This window comes from Myotis brandtii, unplaced genomic scaffold (genome assembly GCF_000412655.1).
Source record: "Myotis brandtii unplaced genomic scaffold, ASM41265v1 scaffold519, whole genome shotgun sequence".
Classification (NCBI taxonomy): domain Eukaryota; kingdom Metazoa; phylum Chordata; class Mammalia; order Chiroptera; family Vespertilionidae; genus Myotis; species Myotis brandtii.
The window spans coordinates 2,066,943-2,081,397 of record NW_005369782.1 but is presented as its reverse complement, the minus strand read 5'-3'; the positions used below and the strand labels follow the sequence as shown (position 1 = coordinate 2,081,397).

At 38.3% G+C, this 14,455-nt stretch overlaps 1 protein-coding gene across 6 annotated transcripts in view; it reads right to left on the bottom strand.

Annotated features, from left to right (window-relative positions):
• The window catches only part of CBLB (Cbl proto-oncogene B, E3 ubiquitin protein ligase), a 231,067-nt gene that overhangs the window by 105,333 nt on the left and 111,279 nt on the right, over positions 1-14,455 (bottom strand). For all 6 annotated transcript variants that reach the window (XR_001364241.1, XM_005877423.2, XM_005877425.2 and 3 more), the window contains exon 5: positions 4,742-4,898. Coding sequence is in view for 5 of the 6 variants with exons in the window: in XM_005877423.2 (XP_005877485.1) it covers positions 4,742-4,898 (157 nt within the window). In the remaining variant the exon portion in view is untranslated. The remainder of the gene's footprint in view (positions 1-4,741; positions 4,899-14,455) is intronic.

Below are 14,455 nucleotides of genomic sequence, written 5' to 3'. Positions count from 1 at the left end.
CAGTGACTTGTCTACAAGGCCCTGACTCCCAATCTGGTGTTCTTCCCCTGGTAACGCATCCTGTACTCACATTTGGTTTTATACTTGCACAATTATGAAATTAGAAAAGGTTTACGGTTTAAAGTGAGTTATGTAAAAATCTTTCCCAGAAATACACACACAAACACAAGGTTTGTATCATTCTCTCTTTAATGTGATTAGCTGTTCCTCACTAGTTACCATGGCAAGAGAGAAAAGAAAGGCAATCAGTGACAGACAACTTCGCTTGAGGGTGTGACTGAATCATCTCGGCCACATTTTTAAGGCCGAAGCTACATTTTTCCCAAGCAATTGGCAGCACACTGTATCTGTTGTGCCAGATTATTAACTCACATCTTCTACATGAAAGGGGAAAAAAAGGTGGTTTATGTTGCCAAGTGAAAGTTGTAGAAATAGTCATCTAGAAATGATTATTGGTAGAGGACTTCTGCTTTTGTTTGTTTTGAGACTTGCTTCTCGTAACTGTTAAGGGTTTCAAATTTGCAAGGCAGAATTCTTTAAAGATTATATCCTTTGTGACAAGAATAACAATGGAAAGAATGATTTAGTAATGAAGAGCTTTATAACCTTTTCTGACAAAAGAAAAATCTTTAAGGCATAGCCCCATCAAGGTGAAATATCTGACTGGGCAGACAGGCAGACAGGAGCTCTACAGAACACTGTTATGAGAGCCTTGTCCATGTACTTGAACAAAATATATTTTTAATTTTCCTCTTAAGGCATGACCAAAAATTACATAAACAATGCTTGGAAGAAAAGCAGCATATGTGTTTGTTTGTTTTTTTAAACTGAGAAAAAAAACTGCTATTATAGGCATGGAGTTTTGTTTTCTTATGTTCTGCTTCCCTATCTAAAATGGACAAGGATGAAAAGAATATAAAATATTTGGGTCACTTCCATTGAAGTCCACACAAATTCACGGAACAGTTGTTTTTTTAAAAATGCTGAACTTTATAGACAGCCAATGCACAGATGAAAATACAAGTGAAAAAAAAATAAAGTTTGAATTTTGAGCCAACTGCTGCAGTCTTTAGCAACCATTTATTAGGACTAATCCAGGGGGCCAGCTTCTACTGCAAAAATATTTATGTAATAGAAAGAGTCTGTGTACTGTTTTTCTTGTGAATGTAACCCACAGTCAGAAACATGTGGTAGTTATGTGTTATTGGAGGGTTTTTTTTATGTATTTTGCCAACTAATGGTTTAAAGAAGGGAAAACAAAGTGCTTTGGAGAATAAGAATTATTTTTGCAATTTTGTTTTTAGAGATTAAAGGAAATCTTTTCACACACATTAAAACAAAATTATCTGGAAGTTTGTAATGACTAATAATAAATTAATGAAGTGAATTCAGAAGACTAATCCCTCCATTCTCCCCAAATTCTATTATTTGCAAAAACAGCGGTTTACTAAGTTACAACTTGCGCTGGAAGAGGGGCCTCAGCTGGTCTGCCCGGATACTTCTTCTTACTATTTGCTATAATGAGTGATTTTCCTCCTCTTATTTTTCTCCCTATTCCCTTGATGCTATATATTCCATTGTATATCCCCCAAATCACTCATTCATCACCCTGTTGTCCTCAAATATATAGCTCCATTTCTCAGCAACCAGTCTTCTCTAGTAGTGGCGGAAATTGAGGGAGAAGGGAAACAGCAGCCCCAGGGAGGGGGAAGAGAGAAGCAAAACCCTGTATTTCCATCCCAGGACTTTAGTACCTGCCAATCCGTTTTTGAACTACCTGAGAGGAGAAGATTCAAGGCAGAAGAAAGAGGAAGAAATATGGAAGGTAGCCATTGCAAGTTCTTTTCCGTGACTCCCCAGCATTTGTCCCAGTTTTGGCAGAATAACAGAATGAGGGAAGAGAGGAAGAAAGGCAAACAAGCATCCGGCTTTCTTCTCTCATTTCCTAGTCATTCTCAACTTCATCTCCTAGCCTCCGCTGACTCCTTCAAACCCTTATGCTACTTCTCAGTTTCTGACTCCTATCTTGAGAGGGTACCTTGCCCACTTTTAGATTCCACTCTGCTAAATACCTCACATCCAGCAACTGAGAGCTAGAAGAATTCACTGCCAATTAACCAGCATAGCACAGCTGCAGAAGAAATATTTGTTCATGCAGCGACAGTATTCACAAACCTACATTTTTGTATAGAGTACACAATTACATCTTAAAATTATTACTCTATTTTTAAAGTTGTATAAAAAGAAAAGATCAGTAAAAGTTAACAATCCACTTTGGTATTCATAGAACCATTTTTTTCTTATTTTAAGTTACATGTATGATTACTCATTTAAATAATAAAACCAAAAGAAGCAAAATATCTCAGAAATCTATAGGGGCTAATGGCAGTTCTTTAGCTACTTCTGTAGTTATGTGTCTTAAAAGGAATGAGGCACTCTATGGTCCACAAGGAAGAGTTTGGTTTTATCTAAAACTTGTCACAGTAGCTCTGCTTAAAAAGATTCCTTTCCTCTCCCATTCCGATGGCATGAATAAGATATACATAACTTACTACATTAAGATAACTTGAGCTGTTTTAAAGCAAAACAGCTTATAAGCAAACTAGAGGCCCGCTGCACGAAATTTGTGCAAGGGACTCAGCCCTCGCAGCCCCGACTGCATCAGCCCTCTCAGCCCTGGCTTCGTCCAGAAGGTTGTCCGGATGGTCGTTCTGCTGTCCGGTCTAATTAGCATATTAGCTCTTTATTATATAGGAGGATATGTGCACATATTAAACAGCAATTTGGCTAAGTGTTTCAACAACATTAAGTTGCCCGCATACTTTTAATATATAACTGAGTTAGTCTAGTGTTTAACATCCACACTAACAAAGTCATCCAGGCTCCCCCCCAAAAAACACACTCTTTCCAGAATAAACAGGTTTAATGTATGAAAATAACCTTTGTTCTCTTCCTTCACAAGTGGACGAGGCAAAGCTCCTGCTATTTAGAATGTCTTTAGAATTCTAACTAAAGTATTTGGAAAATTATCAGAAACCTTTAAAGAAAAGAGAGGTTCCATTATAAAATGATCAATAACAGGAAACACAACCTTTTTCCAAAATTTATCTTAAAATCATATAAGCTGACACCTACATATACCAAAGGAATAATCAGGAAATTGCAGTAAATTGAAAATAAGCAAAAGCACACTTTCTGTAGTCATTTATCTAATTTCTTATCCTATATGCCTAGGCAGAATTATGACTTTAAAATTGTAATTAAGTAAAATGTATTCTATGAGTATTGCTGACAAGAGTTAATTTGCCTTCTGTTAACAGGTTCTTTTATAAATTGAAAGTTAATCCCACCCAATCTTGTTTTCTTACATGAATCAGTCACCCGATCCTTGCAGGCTAGTGCAAAGCAGAGTCATAAATCACAGAAGCAAAATACTTATAACATGGCAAACACAAAAACCAATATTGTACTCTTAACATTTGTTGAAAGCTGGTTTCAAAAAGAATAAATCCAACTAAGACTAAAATAATAAGAAACTGCATCAGATTATAAGCAAGCCTGATTTCTGATCAAATTATCTCACTGACTATATAATTTATCAGAAAGATTTTAGGTGGGACTCTTTCATTTTATGACTACTTAAATTGAATCCCATAGATGGTAGGGCCAAATTCAAAACAAATTTTAGGTATTCATGTTTAGGAAAATTCCATTAAGACATACAAAAGAATAAAATGATAGTGTCCAGCTTCTCTCATATGATACCTGCTTCTCTGAATAGTTAAGTGAAGACAATTATAAAGGACTAATTTTTTAAAAAAACACAATAAACAAGATAAGGTTAATCTCAAATCATATATATTAGGGAGAAACGAGGGAAAAGGCTTCATTTCTCAAAATAGATATTCGCTAAATGCCCTATTACATTGATGAAATATTATGTGGCAACTGAACACTGAAAATTATACTGATGAAATATTTTTTAACATGCAAAGATGTTTATAAACTACGACTGAATGAGCAAAGCAATTGGTAAAACAGTACACAGAGTAACTGCCTATACTAAACAGGATCAATTTGCTATTTATTTCCAAGTTTACTTTTTACCTTCTCACCTAATGAAAGTGGGAGGAAAAGGAGAGAAGTTGGGATACAACCCCAGCACAGTTTTTGGCAAACTCATTAGTCAACAGAGCCAAATATCAACAGTACAACGATTGAAATTTCTTTTGAGAGCCAAATTTTTTAAACTTAAACTATATAGGTAGGTACATTGTTATTAACTTAATTAGGGTACTCCTAAGGCTTAGGAAGAGCCACACTCAAGGGGCCAAAGAGCCGCATATGGCTCTTGAGCCCCAGTTTGCCGACCACGGCCCCAGCAGATGCCCACCCATAAAAGTTGCATTATATCAGTTATTGGGCCAAAAAGACTAACGAAGTAAAGTGAGAAACCAAATAAGGAATTAAAAACAAAGCTCTTTTTCATGAATCTTCTCAAAGCTAACAAGCAACTGTTAGGCTCACAACACCTGGTAATCCAAACAAACTCTACATTTACAGCAAAGACCAAAATGTAACATCAATGACTAGCTTTAAAATTATAGATTATTTCCAATATGCTTGTGTATGTGTGCATGTATTTGTGAAAGAGAGACACAGACACATGTGTGCACACAAAATCACATAAGCTCTGTACACACATACAAAAGAGGGAAGGATTAAGCAAATGGAAACTTACCTGAAATAGCCTGGTAAAAATATCAAATTCAAAAACTGAAATATAATCATTACACGTTAAATCAATTGTTGATTTTAGAGCCATTGCTTCCAGGCCAGAGCTAATTTGATGGACCTCATGAAGGCACTGTCTGAATACTTTCCATGGCACGATAGTTCTGTGCAAGAAAAAAAATGAGTAATTGAATCAAGTGTCATTTAAGACATACCTTCCATTGAACACACAATTCCATCATAACATTAATATAATTGCATTTGTACTAAAAGACAAATAGTTAAGAATATTACCCATAACTCAGAACACATGCAATGGGTTTTGCTAGCTGGATTATGTTTCATTTGCTAAGAATAGGACTGAAATCTAAATCAATTTTTCTCTCAAACAGTCCTTGGCTATCAAGATATTTCTATAAATACATGTGAAAGAAGGCATTAGGTCAAAGTCCTGTATGTCTGAACTCTTTGTGTATATAAGATTATTGTAACTTAGAATCGAGTTAAATATCCCCCCTCTATTTTCTTAAAATAATTACAAGACAATGGGTTCATATAATAGAATCCTTTGTTCACTGCACCATTTATCTACCATCTTGAGAAAGACAAGGTGAAAAGTCATTAAGACATTTCAGCCATCACCCAAAGTTTTCTGCAGAGGAAAAAAAGCATGTTATCTAACCTTTCATAGTAACACAAAATGAAATCTTAATATTTTTAACCAACCACACATGTCTATCACATAGAATTTTATTTATTAAACACTTACTAATTTATTTATATTTCATATATGTATCAAATATTGTTTTAGGTAATGCACTGACATGGTTGAAAAATTTAGAACAGCATAGAATGGTAGCTACGGAAAAGTCTCCCAACCTATACCTACCTGACCAGTCTCCAACACTCACCCACATCCTCCCCACCATGAAAATAAGTAATACTCATTAATCATTCCTTAGTTAAGTTTCTCCTTTGGGGATGTTAAATACCTACTCCTGAATAGGTGGAAGAAAGAAATCATATTTTTAACATTTGAAAGCTGCAATTTTCACAATAAGACAGCATAAAAGTTATACATACCCTCTTATAAGATTGCATATATTTAAATCTTAGGCTTTTCTTTACCAGTATCTCTTGAGAAATAAGATTCAGTCAGAACAGACTAAATTGGCTACATCCTGTACCAATCCTCCTGGAAAGCATCACCACAAATGTACAACTTTCATATTCATTCAATAAGTATCTACTGTGTGGTGGTCAAACTTGAGCATGCGTCAGAATTATTAAAGAGATTGGTAATACGGAAATTGCTGACCCTCAACTCAAGATATTCTGATTCAAGATGACTGGGGTGGGGTCTGAGAACTTCCAGTTCTAACAAGTTCCCAAAAGATGCTGGTGCTGCTGTTCTGAGGACAACACGCTCAAAGTCACTCGTTTATTGTATCTATTAATTGCTAAGGCAAGGCATATTTCTGTGCAGAAATCTAAGTATACAAATACAAAATATCATCTCCCTCCTTGAAGAGCACATTTGCAGGGTATAAGTAAGATTGTAATGCAAAGGAATATACGTAGAGGCAGAATGCTTAAGGAAAAGCTGGAGGAATTCCATAGAAGGAGCAGTCTGTGGCAAGATGAATAAATGAATGGAGCAAGGCTTACAATACCATGCTGCAGTCACAAAAAAGTTTAGGTTTGCTATAACATTAAAAGAAAAAAATATAAGCCTGAATACATCAAAAGGTTTTTCTCTATGTATGAAAAAAACAGGAAACCACAGAGTACCGAAGAGAGACACCACATCAGACACCATTTAGAAGAAACATGCATCAGGCTGGCTCTGATTAAGGTTACCAAAATGGTGCTGTTTTAAAAGAACAAGGAAAACTTTTGATAATATTAGAAGGCTATTGATTTATAGTGAAGTGCAAATATGCACTTGTCCAGCTTCATTACAGTTACAGTAGAAGTAGTGACAACTAAGAAGCACATTTTCCTTTTCCATATTAAAGTTCTAAATATTCCACACACAAAAGGGACATGAGCCATGATATTCAATGTAAAAAAATTAAAGAACTACTGATTTAAGAATGGAATATGTTTTATCTTTTGTATAGAGATCTTTAAAAAATGTGTCTTGTGAATAAAGTATAAAAATAAATTGACTAAATAGACACTGTTAATATCTATTATAAAAAAAATCCTCATCCCAATATTTAAGGTACCTGCAGATCATAATTCTTTTGAATAGCCAATGATTTCCCAAAGCAAATTATTTTTTAAAAATGTACAAATTTCTAAAATTGTAGTTTAACATAGCACTTTGGAATAATCCTATATAATAAAGAGGTGATATGCAAACTGACTGTCACACCCTCACACGAGATGGCTGCCCCCACATGGGCACAAGATTGTCGGCAGGAGAGGGCAGTTGTGGGCGATCAGCCCAGCAGGAGAGGCCGGCAGGGGAGGGCAGTTTGGGGGGACCAGGCCAGCAAGGGAGGGCAAATGGGGACGACTGGGCCGGCAGGAGAGGCTTCATTACAGTTACAGTAGAAGTAGTGACAACTAAGAAGCACATTTTCCTTTTCCATATTAAAGTTCTAAATATTCCACACACAAAAGGGACATGAGCCATGATATTCAATGTAAAAAAATTAAAGAACTACTGATTTAAGAATGGAATATGTTTTATCTTTTGTATAGAGATCTTTAAAAAATGTGTCTTGTGAATAAAGTATAAAAATAAATTGACTAAATAGACACTGTTAATATCTATTATAAAAAAAATCCTCATCCCAATATTTAAGGTACCTGCAGATCATAATTCTTTTGAATAGCCAATGATTTCCCAAAGCAAATTATTTTTTAAAAATGTACAAATTTCTAAAATTGTAGTTTAACATAGCACTTTGGAATAATCCTATATAATAAAGAGGTGATATGCAAACTGACTGTCACACCCTCACACTGGGCCAGCAGGAGAGGGCAGTTGGGGCAACCGGGCCCAGAGGGAAGGGGAGGGCAGTTGGGGGCGATTGGGCCGGCAGAGGAGGGCAGTTCAGAGTGACCGGGCCAGCAGGGGAGGATTGGGGGCAATCAGGCTGGCAGGGGAGGGCAGTTGCGGGCAACCAGGCTGGCAGGGGAGGGCAGTTGGTAGCGACCAGGCCGCAGGGGAGGGAGCTGGCAGTGGAGGGCAGTTGGGGGCAACCAGGCAGGCAGGGGACAGCAGTTGGGGGGAACCAGGCCTGCAGGAGAGGGCAGTTAGGGGCGACCAGGCCAACAGGGGAGGATAGTTAGGGGTGACCGGACCAGCAGGGGAGGGCAGTTGTGGGGGAGCAGGCTGGCAGGGGAGGGCAGTTTGAGGGGACCAGGCCTACAGGGGAGGGCAGTTAAGGGTGACCAAGCTGGTAGGGGAGGGCAGTTGGGGGCAACGAGGCTGGCGGGGGAGGGCAGTTGGAGGTGACCAGGACAGCAGGGGAGAGCAGTCTGGGGCAACTGGGCCTGCAGGGGAGGGAGGGCAGTTAGGGGGGGACCAGACCTGCAAGGAGGGCAGTTAGGGGCTACCAGGTCAGCATGGGAGGACAGTTAGGGGTGACCGGGCCAGCAGGGGAGGGCAGTTGGGGGAGATCGGGCTGGCAGGGGAGCAGTTAGGCGTTGATCCAGTTGGGAGCGACCAGGCCAGCAGGGGAGGGCAGTTGTAGGTGACCAAGCTGGCAGTGGAGGGCAGTTGGGGGCAACCAGGCAGGCAGGGGACAGCAGTTGGGGGGAACCAGGCCTGCAGGAGAGGGCAGTTAGGGGCGACCAGGCCAACAGGGGAGGATAGTTAGGGGTGACCGGACCAGCAGGGGAGGGCAGTTGTGGGGGAGCAGGCTGGCAGGGGAGGGCAGTTTGAGGGGACCAGGCCTACAGGGGAGGGCAGTTAAGGGTGACCAAGCTGGTAGGGGAGGGCAGTTGGGGGCAACGAGGCTGGCGGGGGAGGGCAGTTGGAGGTGACCAGGACAGCAGGGGAGAGCAGTCTGGGGCAACTGGGCCTGCAGGGGAGGGAGGGCAGTTAGGGGGGGACCAGACCTGCAAGGAGGGCAGTTAGGGGCTACCAGGTCAGCATGGGAGGACAGTTAGGGGTGACCGGGCCAGCAGGGGAGGGCAGTTGGGGGAGGGCAGGGGGGCAGGGGAGCAGTTAGGCGTTGATCAGGCTGGCAGGGGAGTGATTAGTGGGTGATCAGGCAGGCAGGCAGGCAGGCAGTTGAGCGGTTGGGAGCCAGCAGTCCCGGATTGTGAGAGGGATATCCAAGGGGTCCCAAATTAGAGAGGGTGAAGGCTGGGCTGAGGAACACCCACCTAGTACACAAATTGCACTGGGCCTCTAGAAATTTAGAAAGGGGCAAGCTATATTTCCACAATACTTGGGTAAATCAGACTCTCTCATAATTCACTTGTGATAAACCTAATGTTCAAACAAGCATTGGCTAGAATCTTAATTAAGAAGTAACAGGAATTAAGAAGGGCAATATTTGGTTAACTACTATACACAGAAGTTTGTATAACAAATACTCTTCCTTTGATCAGCTGAGCCAAATACCCACCATAGGGATAAGGTGGGGGGAATGGTTGGAAGGGGGGGATCATGAGTGAAAAACAGAAACAGAGTACAATGACAACTTTTAAAATTTTGTTTAAATCTGTTATACTAAGGAACTTTCCAAAGAGGATTTCAAGTTGCTACCACATTCATTCCTGGTGTATCTTGGGGGACAGGAGGGAAGGTGACTTTTCCCATCTTTAAATTAAACTGTAGCAACAAGACAGAGTGGTGGTTTCTACTACCTCTCTCCTGAGAGATGAAGAAAGTGAGAAAAAAACATTAATGGTGAATTGTCTTACAAATACACAACAATATCAGTGTGCTAACTGAGACTGAGGAAAAGGAAAGAGGAAGAAAAGGAAAAGAAAGGACATACAAATGCCACCTAAGCTTTAATATCTCATCAATCCAGAAATATTTTCATCTGTCCTTTTGCCACTTATAATTGAATTAACTTTCAAATCCACTGCAAAGCACAAGTAACTGTCAATCCACAAAGAATGGAATACAAGACCAATAGGAGCCAGATACTTGTAATAATAGTATGATTTCCAGATCTTTAGACTTCCAATAGGAATAAGAGCTGCCATTTACTGATGGCTTACTTATAATCTGCCAATCACCAAGTTAAGTTCTTTATATATACAACTTGAGTTTGAAACAGTAACACTATGAGACTCATACTTAACTTCATGATACAGATAGAGAAACTGAGGCTTAAAGAGGTTAAGTGATTTGCCCAAAAAAGACCTTACATATGTCAGGAATTGTGCTAGATTCTGAACGGAAATATAAATAAATTCACAAACTAATAGGTGAAAAGACTTCTAAATAAATTATAGTGTGGCATGTGCTAAGGTTATCACAGAAAAGGATGCATGTGCCATGGATGGAGATACATGAGAAGAGAAATTGCATTTTATTTATCTTTTCCCAAGACAAATGAAGTATGCAACTAAAAGTTGTGTTTTCAAATTAAACTGTGTCCTGGGAAGTCAAGGGAATGTTTCATGAGGGTGTTTCACAGAGAAGGAGTCTAGACATTTGACTGTGCTACCATTCGCCTACTACATAGAAATCTTCGATGACTTTTTAAAAAATGATAGTAGGTTCATATAATGTCAGGAGAGACAGAAACTTAATAAATATAAGGCTATATTATAATTCTGTTATTAGATAATGGATGTTGGTCTATTATAAAAACAAAATGATTCTATTTTAAAATCTTGAAAACTGAGTGTCCTTTCAGAGAAAATAGGACCAAACTGATACACAGAAACAAAACTGCAATGAGGTCAGCAGACCAGCCACTGACAAATCACTTGACCTTCGAGGCTTATCTCCTCCTCCTTAAAAGTGGAGAGGGGTATTAGATCTTCTACTTTGAAGATACTGCAGTTTTAATACAAAAGTATACGGAAGACAAAAATGTTAGAAGATTGATACCCAAAGAAAGGCAAAACAATTTCATGAAACCACAAGTTCAAAAAGAGCCATAGGTTTTATTTTTATCTCACATGGGGGAAAATCACATACTTAAGGTGTGAATCTCAACAAAGGCCAGGGTGTTTGGAAACAGGAACTTTAGTGTACTTCTGGTGTGAATGAATCATAATTTACACAGCATTTCTAGAAGGGAATTTGACAGCAAGTTTTCAAAAGGCTATACATTTGAATTCAAGAGCCTACTTCTAGGGATTTCACCTAAGAAAATTATGTCAAATAAACACACACACACACACACACACACACACACCAGTGCAAAGACTCATTCATAAGTGTCTTCACAGTGTTTTTCATAACAGCAAAATCATAGGACATAATATATCCATAGATTAGAATATTTTATAGCAATTAACAAGTATGCAGAAAAAATATTTATTGACATGGAAAAGTGCTGGTGGCCTAATATTAAATGCAAATAGCATTTTAAAAAATTATATGTCCTTTATGATCCAATGGTACAAACTATCTAGAATGTCTGCAGAGATCAACACAGATTTTAAGTGATGATAAATGAACAGTGGTAGAATTATAAGTGATTACCTTATTTTTTTCTAATTTCTAATATGCTCTGATAGCTTAAAGAAAAAAGATATACTAAAACCATTTTAAAATATATTATGGAATCATTAGGAGAATAAATTAAAAAAATAAGAATAGTATTTTCTTATGACATGGTGTTTTATGTAGGAACTACAGAAGAATTTTCAGATTAAACTATGAGAAGCAATAAGAGACTTCAACATGCTTGCTGAATACAAGAACAATACATAAATATTAGTTGCATTTCTATATATAAACAATACATATAAGAAAATAAGACTTAAAAATACTTGACTTTTACAATAGCATTTGAAAATTTCACATAAATAGGAATAAAGCTAATAAAAGATAAGGGAAGCCACAACATAAACATACACACTTACAGAGAGATATAAGACACAAAGTAATATAATACTTATTGGAACATTCTACAGTTTTAAGATAAAAGTATAAGGAAATAAAGACGAAAATGTTAGGAAATTGATACCCAAAGAAAGGCAAAATATTTTCATGAAATCACAAGTTCAAAAAAGGCCACAAGTTTTATTTTTAACTCATATAATAAATTAGCAGATTCAACACAGTAAAGATGTGAATTCTCACCAAAATAATTCCTAGATTTAATATAAGCCCAATCAAAAATTCTAAAAGATAATTTTACAGCTGGTAACTGAAAAACCAATTATAAACTTAATAGGAAAATGTCAAGAGCCAAGAATAATCAAGCCAATCATAAATAAAAACAACACTGATAAGTTTATACTCTTGAAGTTAATTAAGACAGTGTGTATAGAGAAGAGACTGACAGCTGTCAGAAGGGAGGGGGGTTGCATGCTGGTGCAAAAGGTGAAGGGATAAAGCAAAACAAAATAAAAAACCCACAAACAACAACAAAACCCTCATAGACACAGACTACAGTATGGAGATTACCAGAGCGGGGGTGGGAGAGAGGGGGGCGGCAGAAAAGGGTATAGGGTATGGGGGGATAAATGTCCTTGTAGCTACATGCATGAACGTGGATGAATTCCATAACATAAAAAAGAGTGAAAGAAGCCATATTTTTTGAAAGAGTATAATTACATGATTTTAACTATATGATTTCATGATGATAGAAGTTAGGATACCATGGACAAGCAGTGAATGCAGGGGAAGAACTGAAGGGTTGGGAGAAGGTGGATTCTGCACTGCAGATAATAATATGTTATTACCTTATATAGGTGGCATTTACACTGGTGTGCTCACTTCATAAAAATTCTTCACCCTACATTTCTGGTTTGTGTACTTTTCTGTATGTATATTAAACTTTAAACTTTTTAAAAATTGACATTAAAAAATCTAAGATTAAACAGAGAGAAAGGAATGTGGGAAAGGACAAAGTACCTGCCATACTATAAATAAGGAAATCATGATATATGTGTTTCGGCTGTTAGTTGTTGCTGAGGTGGTGGTGATGGTGGTAGCTGTCTAAAATCCATTCCAGCTCAAGGACATAAAATGTCATCTTGACTTTAAACAAAATGAAAACCTGTTCTCTCTCTATTAACCCATTTATTTTCAATGTCATCTGAATTCACCTTGATCAACAAAGATATATTCAGTGTCAGTACCTTTAAATTGAGGACTAGCTTTGTTCTAAAGATAATGGAACATTCAAAAGATATTTGGTATTTTTATTTTCATTATGGAAGCAAAATATTAGTTCTGTGACTCCTACATGTGTTGGTATTTTACATATAGTTATTCCTTAAATCCAATCTTTTGTTGTTGTTGTTGTTATTACTATTTGTTAAAGGACATATAAATAGATTTTTTAACAGGCTATTACTGCTCTTGCTATTCCATCACTAAGAGAAAAACAACTGTTTCCAGTAACCCACAGAAAGAGGATATCAAAACCTCTCTAGTCAAACAGTCCCCTTACAATTAACTAATCATGGACAGGATGATAACCATGGCTACCAAGGAGAGACGTAATTAGATCTAACTATTCTTCCTCATAAGTGAAAATGCCCAACTCTCATACAGAAAGACACAGATGCTGGATCTTTCTGATAGATATTTTTCTCTGTCAAAAAAGTTCATAACATTTTGTCTATATTGCAAGTCAAGCATTACATCTCTGTATAATGGACAAGTATTCTCATTTTTCCATTTCTAAACTTAAATTTAGAATCAGACATTTTTTAGAAGATTACAAAAACAAGGAAAATAGCTTAACATTATTCCTGATTTTCTCAATAACTTCATGTGATAGCCATAGGCCAACTAACTAAAGACTGCTCACATTCCTGAATATATGCTGGAACTTTGAATCAACTTCTGTAATGACCACCAGGTGCCACAGCATCCTACACATGCATAAACTTTCAGAACTGTAGGCTATGACCAATCAGAAGTAGTATTTCTGCCTTGGCCGGTGTGGTCCAAGATTAGAGTGTCAGCCCACCAACCAAAGGGTCATGGGTTTGATTCCCAGTCAAGGGGATATACTGGGGTTGCAAGTTCATACCTGGCCCCAGACCTGGCGAGTACAGGAGGCAACCAATCAGTATGTCTCTCTCCTTTTCCTCCCTCCTTCCCTTCTACTCTCTCTAAAAATCAATGGGAAAAAAATGTCCTTGGGAGAGAAACCAAGATGGCGGCATAGGTAAACACCTGAAATTGCTGCCTCACACAATCACTTCAAAAATACAACTAAAAGACAAAACAGACATCATCCAGAACCACAGGAAGGCTGGCTGAGTGGAAATTCTACAACTAGAAGGAAAGAGAAAAGCACACTGAGACTCAGAGGAGGTGCGTAAGTAAAGTGCAGAGGTACGGAGGCTCGAACGCGCTCGGAAAGGGGCTGGCAACGGAGGACGCTGGTGTCTTTTGCAATCGGAAGGGAGGCACAAGCTCCCGATGGCCCTGACTCCAGTTCCGGGCGAGTCTCTGGGGACCCAGACTCATACGGGGAGAAACTGAACTGTCTGTCAGTGGGCAGAACTCGAGGGCGGCTTTCTCTCAGAGGTGCTTGCAGCGATTACCAGGGCACTGAGACACGGGACCTCTTAGGGCAGGACTGAGGATCAGCCATAGCTG